The 9,698-nt window shown below is 38.1% G+C and overlaps 1 protein-coding gene and 1 pseudogene across 1 annotated transcript; both read left to right on the plus strand.

Annotated features, from left to right (window-relative positions):
- The first annotated feature begins 2,798 nt into the window (after positions 1-2,798).
- On the plus strand, positions 2,799-4,576 carry LOC104432630 (annotated as a pseudogene).
- A 2,204-nt stretch (positions 4,577-6,780) lies between these two features.
- Positions 6,781-9,124, plus strand: LOC120288896 (disease resistance protein RUN1-like). The gene is made up of 2 exons (XM_039303134.1): positions 6,781-6,798; positions 7,827-9,124. The coding sequence occupies exon 2, from the start codon at positions 7,827-7,829 to the stop codon at positions 9,093-9,095; it is 1,269 nt and encodes a 422-aa protein (XP_039159068.1). The 5' UTR covers positions 6,781-6,798; the 3' UTR covers positions 9,096-9,124.
- The last annotated feature ends 574 nt before the right edge of the window (positions 9,125-9,698 follow it).

The raw sequence follows: 9,698 nt of genomic DNA on the forward strand, positions 1-9,698 counted from the left end.
ACGTCCCATGCCATGCACCTCGATTGCACAAGATGCTTCTTGAATTGTAGCAAACAAAGAGGCGATCCTGTGACATCTCACTTTTCACATCATCTACTAACGTCTGAAAAGTCTTGCTGCATACAAAGGAGCATAATATCTCTCCTAGGAGGGTTCGACTGATCGATGAATGGGATGTTACACAAAGTAATGAGCCCACCTATCCCAAACCACATCTCATGCTCTGTTTACTCGGGTAGGTAAATTACACACCAAAATTTTCATCCCGCAAACAGGTGCATAGAACATTATAATACCATTGCAAGAAGCTATTACCAACCCAGAACAGCTTTATACACTCAAAGGAACAAGCATGGTGTCAATAATTAATAGTATGCCCGGTTTATCTCAAAAAATATTTACCCTATTCCTTAAACACTACTATCCTCTCTCTCTCTCTCTCTCTCTAGCACACCGAACTCAACTACGGATACAAGGTGCTGCATTCGGTCAAATACAACAAAAGCTAACTATTCTAGCGCAACTGATATCCAAGAACCCATTTAGCTAAGGTAAACTAACTACTCCAAGCCTTAGAAATGGTTAAAAAAAGCAATAAGCCATAATCAACAATATCTATCAAATTTTACCCATTTAGCTAAGGTAAACTAACTACTCCACCGCTCCTCGCGGCGGCAGCGAGAGCGCCGGGTATGCCTTCCTCTGGGGAGTAAACATGCTAATGGAAGAAAGAATCGAAACCCCACAACTTCTTCGACGCCCCATCAAAAAGAAAATGCGGAGAAACACGGAAAGAGGACTCTTCTTGAAAACCCCCCACAGCTTCAACTCCTCGCGGCCTCGCGGCAAATGGGGAAACAATATATGCACGGGTGAGGGGGCCAAGTTTACTCGAAATATATTAAAAGGGTGTTTTAGGTTTTTTTTTCTTTCTTCCTCTTTCTTTTTTCCTTTTATTAATATTTCCGAAAAACAAGACTCCAGTTTCCATTCCCATATGTCGTTTTTTGTTACGCATATCTTACATTTTCCCAAGATCGTAGATTGGAAAATTTTATTTAGTCAAAATCATGCGCCCGAAACCTTTTAAAGTGCATAATTATGTATTTTTCCGAGTTTAAAAACGCTATTTTCCTTTTTCCGGAAACTTTCGGAGGAAAACAGAAAAAAACTGTATCTACCACATTTATTTCTCCACTTATTCTAATATTACTTTTAATAAATGAAAGAAAATAGATTTATTTCTAAATTAACCATGTACTAAATAATAAATGTTAAAAATATCTAAGTCTAATTTCACTTAATTTCTACTATGATTATCTATTTTTAACCTTCATTAACAATCACCAAATCCGTGACTCTATTGCAAAGGAAAGGGAAACAGACAGCGACTTCACTCTCCAATCTCACAGATGGCGTACTAAATTAATTCTGTAAACTAACTTTTTTAGTATAATTAGCATTACGGCCATTCCCACAATTGCTCGGGCGGAGCTGTATTAAAGAACAAGGAATGAAATTTCATGGGCGAATTTTTTCATCAAAAGAGTAAAGACATGTGGTGGTGCAAATAATTTTGCATTTAAATCATTCACTTCGATTTAAGCTCGAGCCTTACCCGATCGGGGGATATCTTATGGGTTCCACAAGTACTTATATGAAAGGTGAAGTTCCACTTGGGCATGAAAAATAACTATTCTATTAAGTTTTTGAAAATACACGTTTGATAACGATACAAAATTTCTATTCTTTGAATAAAAATTCATTTAATAACAACATAAAATTTAGCGGCCATTCATGTTAGCAATTTTTGGTAAAAAATAGCCGGCTGGATTCAACTAACAAAACACAAAAATGTTTAGGATTGAATTGATAAAATTGTAATAAATTTGAGATTTTTAGATAATTTTTCCGTGAGCATAAAAGGTTCCATAAATAGGCCATTTGGAGGCTGGAAAAGCTACTTCTCAATGCTCTCCATGTGCCTTGAGCTAAAAGCCCTCGGAGGCTACTTGAAATTGCAAGCATTTCCCAAATGGGCTCTTGTGTCAAGCGAATCCGAAACCTGAGTGGGGCTAGAAAGCCAATTACAAGGGAGGGACTTCAGTCGACGGCCTTTTACTACCTAATATGCTACTTGGTGGGCCTCTATTATAGAATGGATTATTCGAAATTTCTTGATATTGGGCCTGATAAAGAGGGTCCACATCCCATCCTGGCTTAATCACGATCTGTGCTCAAGCTCATCGAAGACGAGGCATCAGATTCCCCGGAGAAGCCTTTTCCTCAGTTCGTGCGCTGAAGCAAGTCGACCGTCTCGGCGAATCCGAGGCAACAAGCCTCGCTGATCTCGCGAATCCGTCGACGATTTTCCCCAGCAAAAATCACGGCGCACGCAACGCTGTAGCGCCGCCGCTGTACCCATTTGGGCGGTGAGTTTTCTGGCTTCAATCCTTTTTTTTTTCTTCCATTTGGTTCCATCTGATATGGCTTCCACGCATCGCCATCTCCGCTTCCACGATCGACCTCGGGCCTCTGGTCGGGGCTCCGGCTCCTCAGGACGAAATTATCGCGACCTTTCTGCAAATCCCAGAGTACTCCTGAAGTCGTGCTCGCTTTCTATCAAAACCCCTGCGTAGGTTAGGTTCTGCGCACCTTCTGTCTAATGCCGCGGAAATTGTATGTGCAGTAATTGCCGTCCGTGCAGCATGCGGTTGCAGCGGTTTGATTAGCATGAAGGGTCTTGGGTCGTTCGACGGCGAGAACGCAGCATCGTTGGAGCACGCACGGTAGAGAGCGTTGTGTGTTGGTTATTCATCGTCGAAGGCTGAGAATCGGTGGAGATCACAGCAGTGGGTGGATTTTCTTGTTTGAGCACTTCTCCGGTAATTAATGAATCCTTGCTCTTCTCTTCTCTTGTCTTCTCTGTTTCCTGTTTTGATTGGTCCATTTTCTTCTGATTAGTTGTATGAGAGTTTTTATTTTCGTTCGAATGTAGCTCCGAGTTGAGTTTTGAGAGACATTTCTGCAGTTCCCGGATCTGGGATTTCTTATTCCTCTTCAATTGAGGCTCTGCTCCGTAAATCTCTTTTAGTGCCTGGGTATTAGTACAATCCTCTTGAGATGAAAAGAAGAGAACCCGCTGATCCTGAAGATCCGGTGTATGGGGCGTCTTCCTCATCGACCTCTCCACATGTAGGTGATCATGAATGCATAACCAAAAAGCCAAAAGGAAATGACTATGAAGTATTCTTGAGCTTTAGGGGGGAAGACACTCGCAAGGGCTTCACCGATCATCTCTATATTGGCCTTGTCAATGCAGGAATTCATGTATTCAGAGATGACAATGAGCTCTATGGTGGTGAGGAGATTGGTCCTGAGCTTCTCTGCAGTATTAAGCAGTGTAAGATCTCGATCCCGATTATCTCAGAGAACTACGCTTCCAGCAGATGGTGCCTTTGCGAGCTGGCTCAAATGTTGAAGTGCAAGAGAAGCAGAGGGCAAATGGTGTTGCCCATATTTTACAAAGTGGAACCTCACAATTGCGACATCTTATAGGAAGTTTGGGAGATGCTATCGATGCACATAAAGAGAATTTGGATGTAAAGGTTGTGAAGGAATGGGAAGAAGCGCTCGAAGAAGTTAGTTTCTTGAAGGGATGGGAATCAGACAAAGTTAATAAAGGGTACATTATTCTCCACAAAAACTTTGTTTAGTTTCTCATAATCAGATCTTACTTGAAAATAATATTAATATTGCCATCCTATACTGAAACTTATTATTATTTGACAGGCATGAAGGAGAATTGGTTAAAATTGTTGTTAGAAAAGTTATGAGTGAGTTAAAAATTCAGCTAACTATTCCCGAACAGTTGGTGGGAATTGATGTTCGTGTGCAACAGGTAATGAGCTTAATAGATACTAAATTCTATGATACAAGGGTTATCGGAATTTATGGATTTGGCGGCATCGGTAAAACAACTCTTGCAAAGGTGTTATACAACAAACTCTCTGGTCATTTTGAGTATCTTAGCTTTGTGGCGGATATTCGAGAAACATCTCAGCACAGGGGTATTGAATGTCTACAAAAGCATCTCATTTATGATATACTAAGATATCCACATGATGTGTCTAATGTTGACGACGGAATTGGTGTCATCAAATCTCGATTTACAAGTAAGAAAGTCCTTATTCTTCTTGATGATATTGATGACAAGAATCAGTTGAATGCTTTGGCCGGAGATGGTAGTTGGTTTCAAGCAGGAAGTATAGTCATTGTCACAACTAGAAACAAGAGCATTCTTGATGAGACTGGTGTAGGCTACATGTACCAAGTCAACGAGTTGTCTGTAACTCAATCATTGATATTATTTAGTAGACATGCATTTCGGAAGGATTTTCCTCAAAGTGGTTATCGGATTCTCTCTTGTGATGTCGTATCTACTGCCGGGGGGCATCCATTAGCTCTTGAAGTGATTGGTTCATTCTTATGTGGAAAGCCAAAAGAAGTATGGGAAGATACATCGAAGAAATTAAAGAAAGTGCCGATAAGAAAGTCCTAGAGACTTTGAGTATAAGTTATGAAGCATTAGATCATCGGGTGCAACAGATATTTTGGATATTGCATGTTTTTATTGGATCATCTAAACAAAGTCCAACTTACATGTGGGATGCCTGTGATTTTTCCCAGAGAATGGGATTGAAGTATTGTGTCTTATGTCCTTAATTAAAATTGATAAAGACGGCAAGCTAACGATGCATAATCAAATGAGAGATTTTGGAAGGGAAATTGTTCGCCTAGAAAATCAAAAGGAGCCTCAAGGCCGTAGCAGATTATGGATTTATGAGGAAGCCATCAAGGTGCTTGACAACAACAAGGTAAGCGTTTTCTCTACTTGGCTTAGTCATTGAATGTGAGTCCATCTTCTCTTTCTTGTTTGAGGTAAAAATTATTGTCAATCCTGAATCTCCGAAACTTGCTGCTTTTACCAACAAAGAGCTCCTTCATTTAATTGCTGTTCTTGCCTGATTCTGGGACATAATCAGAGGAGCAGTTTCTTGGTTATTAATGATATATACCTCATGATAATAATGTGATGAGAACACTCTTTTGGTAACTTAAATGCCACAACAAAACTATGAAAATGTAATGATTGACAGACTACTTTCAGAGAAAACATGACATCTATAAATTGTTGGGGCCCATGTTCCACATATCTGTATGATGCACGTGTTTGATGTTTGGATTCTTCTTTTGATTTCTTGTGAGGTCTTTTCTTTCTTTTTCCTTTTACTGAGTACTGACTTCTCTCGTGAGTTGTTTTCTATGATCAATGAGATCTCTTCATTTGTGACCATTAGCTATCATGGTTCTGTATTTTCAAGTTGCGCCCCTTATATTTTTAGCTCAATGTAGCCCTTTATCTTTCACAGTTTGTGCAATCAAGTCCTTTGTCGTCAAGCATTAGTTAACAACGTCAATTTGTTGGTGGCTTTCATATTTGTTTATGCTATATTTGCAACTGTGTAATATAACCCTCCAAATGTATATTATATCACTCTATAGGCTTTTTATAATTGGGGATAAATTTCTTTCTATGAATTTGCTAGCTTTTTATTTTTTATTTTTTATTTTTGTGATGATGGACAATTTTGAGTTGCTAAAATACTTTTTTGCAACAAAAGAAAATGTAAAAGGCTTGATTTCCTTCAAAATCCAATTTGATCACTCTTCATGTCTAGTCTGTTGTAAACAAGATCTCATTAATTTATCAGCAAATTGATAAAAAAATTTAGATTTGACTGTGAGAAAATCAACACAACAATGAAAAGATAGCATCAAATGGCTGTAAACAAGAGGAGTAAGAATCATTGATATAACATTTGATATATGACCAAATTTTCTTCCATAAAGAATGAAAAACAGTTATTCAAAATACACATGATCGGAAATGAAAGTAAAACACGTATGTAAATCTATGGATTACATTCTCGTTTTCATTTTGCTATTGAGAATTGCAATCTAGGTACAAAAAAAAGAGGGGGATTCTACAATTGGGATTTTTTTTCATTTTGATATTTGCTTTGATGGCAAGTTTGATGGTTGTATTTGTACTGTAAGAGTGATGTTGTTGTACATATAAAAGACATGAGTCAAGGTTGTGTTGTTTCACATATAAAGGGCGTGAATTTTTCTAGATATATTTAAAATGGCGTGTGCATAAAGAGAGGCCTCTATTGTATATTTGAAAGGTGCAATTTCTGGGAATTCATAAGGTGCATATTGCAAAGGGCATAGTTGGAAAGTAGAAGTTCGGAAACACCCTTGTGAGCTTCACGTTTTCACATAAATTAGATGAATTTTTCAAGCAAAACCTGCATTTCAGGAAGTTGAAAGTCAGAAGGCTACACCGTTATAGTATGACAACTTATTGAAATTAGTCCGGCTTTTCTTAAATACAATTGTTTTCTTTTCATCATTTCAAACTTACAATCCACAATGTTTTCTAATTGCAGGGCACTGGTAAGATTGAAGCCCTTCGTCTAGACAAATTTGGTTGTAGAAGAAGCTACACAGGTGAACTATTTAAAGAACTGACCCATTTGAGGTTCCTTCAAGTGAACACTGCGAATCTTGTTGGAGATTTCCTGAACTTGCTTCCTCAATTAAGATGGCTTCAATGGGAGGATTGTCCCTTGAATTTCACAGCGGCCAACTTTCATCTGAAGAAATTAGTTGTGCTGGATCTGTCGTGGAGTGGGATTTCGGAGGATTGGGGGAGGTTGGGGTCCACTCAAGGTAAGATGTGTAGAAGGCATATCTCTTGTGGACAATCACATGTTGAAGATCTAATCTCACCAAGTTTCCCTTTGCTCCTTTCTTTTCTTTTCTTTTTGGGGAGAGGTTTAATATCCTTCCTCAGAATAAGGATATTTCTCTTAATATAAGAGGAATTTGTAGGCACCTAAATATATGATAAGCTTCTGTCCTATATATCTTTAATTAGTATTATCTTAACAAAACAAACAATCATGGTTAACACTAGACATACTGAAAAAGAAAACTTGTTTTAACTGCATTAATTAAGATCTATTAGAAACATAATTACTATATATGTGCCTATCTTGAGTTTTTCTAATCTAAATGGTTTGTGGCTTCTAAGTGATTCTCTCCTGATGCATCTCTTTTTAGCAATTCTTGTTATGTATCCATGTCAATCTTCTTTCATGAAAAATGAAAAGTTACGTTTTGGTATAGTTTGGTATGTTCAAAGAAACATTCTTTACTGTTTTTGACCTGAAACACTATATGAATGGTCATATACAGAATCAATTATTTTAAAAACAAAAGTAAACACTAATGCTTGAAAATAAGTGCATTGCTTCATAATGGTTTTTATGAGGGCGAATTATATGTTCGTTTTGTGAGTGCTAGCTAGTTGATATTTATTTTTGCCAAATTGGAAGATATGCCTACTGCAGTAAGAAAATAAAGTTAAACACTGGTATGTCCCTACCATTCTTTTTGCAATAGATATGCTCAAAAATTATTTCTATGTTGGTGACGTAGCCAAACACTACTACTTAAGGAATGTTTCAATATAAAAAACGTGACACAGTGGAGTATTATAGCAATGCAAGCATGGGAACTGAGCTATGAAACATTTATATGGTGTTTTAAATAGTCTAAATTGAAGGAGTACGGTGCATTGCTACTTTTTTTTGGAATTTTAAAATTTCCAAACAAGAATGAGGAGTATTGGAAGAGCAGTCCAAACTCATTGAGGTATCCTCTCTTTTTTTTTTTTTGTTTTTTGTTTTTTTCAGATGGCAGCCCAGCTCAAAGTTCTCAACCTTCTGAATTGTCGATCTATGAGAAGAACTCCTGATTTGTCTGCTTTCAAAAGCTTAGAAATTTTTTTGCTGGAAGGATGTTGGCATCTACAAGAGATTCATCCTTCTATTGGTGACATCAAGACCCTTGTCTCCTTGAATGTCAAGAGTTGTAAGAGATTGGAGGAGCTACCGGTTGGAGTAGGTAGAATGGAAGAATTGAGTGAGCTTATCTTAGATCATACTAATATAAAAGAGATTCCTATTTCGAGAGGTTGTTTGATGAAGCTGGAGAAACTAAGTGCCTCGTCTTGTAGACGACTAGCTCAACTTCCAGAATCCATGGGCTCTCTTGTGTCATTAACTCTGTTGGACATATCTGGGACACGGATTGAAGGCTTACCTAAATCCATTGGTTCTTTGAAGGAGCTCAAGACTCTTGATGCCTCTAATTGTGCATTCTTAGCTTGCATACCCAGCTGCATAGGCCATCTAGCATCTTTGCAGTGCTTGTTATTATGGGGATGCTCCTCGCTGAGAGAAATTCCCGATTCTATCGGAAAGTTGGAATCGTTGGCTGAACTACATTTAGCAAGGACAGCAATTGCAGAATTACCTAGAAGCATTGGGAATCTGCAGAACTTAAGGATCTTGGACATTTGTCGAACTCACATAACAGAATTGCCTGGTGCCATCGGAATGTTGACGAAACTCCAAGATTTGAGAGCTTCAGGATGCAAAAATCTAGAAGGACTACCTAGTAATATGGGCGAACTGGTTTCGCTAAACAAGCTTAATTTAGAGAAGTCGGACATTACAAGCTTGCCAGAAAGCATTTCTAAGCTGTCTTCTGTCCAAAACCTGAGTGTTCGATATTGCCAAAAGCTTCGAGGACTGCCAGAACTGCCCTTTGGCATAACTGCTCTACGTATCACCTGCCAGAGTCCAGCGTTGCCACAACTTTCCCAACTAACCCTTCTCAAGAAACTCACTCTTTCTGATTGCCCTTGGCTTGAATATCTTCCAAAGCTTCCCATTGGGCTATCAATGCTTTCTATTACACGTTGTGGAAAATTGAAAGCGGTGACGGATTTGTCGAACTTGAAGCACTTATCTGAATTGTATCTTGAGGAGTGCTACGAGCTAATGGAAGTCACCGGTCTAGAACGTTTACAATCTCTCCGTAACTTACGTATACGAGAATGCCCTAATATACCTTGGCTTGATGGTGTCGAATCCTGTGATTCTTCATCCTCAATATGATATCGAGAATTATACTTTTAGATTAATAATTGTATTGCAAGTTCTGTATTAGAAGGTTGCGGTTGCTCGCAGGTCATCTACTAACGTGTTTGTTTTGTTTACATAGCCTGTTAGACTTTTATCTTCTGTTTGATTCTTATAATACCAGGCATTCTGGTTTATACTCGATTTTTTTTTGGGTCAGAATACTCGATGTTGATAAGGTGGAAATTACAAGACGTTGGAAGAACAAACCGCTTTTTGGGAAAAATTCTTTGACCCTAGTTATTTCATGCAATTTAACTACTGGCCTAATTCTAATGACGGACTATAATTTATAAGCAACTACTCTACCTGACATGCGCCTTTAATTAACTCTCCATGACATGCAACCTGATTTAACAAGCCTATGATGCAATTACTAAATGAGACTTGGCTAGGACATGCATTAATTACACGACTTAAACTATATGACATGGCAAATGACGTGGATGCGATGCAATCAATCTACATGACACGTACCTGACATTTTTTGTGCTTTTCATCAAAATTTATGATTAAAAAGTGAGATATTATCTACTTTAAGTAGGAAATAGACTAACCTAAATCTTATCTTAACTTAGA

The sequence above is a fragment of the Eucalyptus grandis genome, chromosome 1 (assembly GCF_016545825.1).
Source record: "Eucalyptus grandis isolate ANBG69807.140 chromosome 1, ASM1654582v1, whole genome shotgun sequence".
Taxonomy (NCBI): Eukaryota; Viridiplantae; Streptophyta; class Magnoliopsida; order Myrtales; family Myrtaceae; genus Eucalyptus; species Eucalyptus grandis.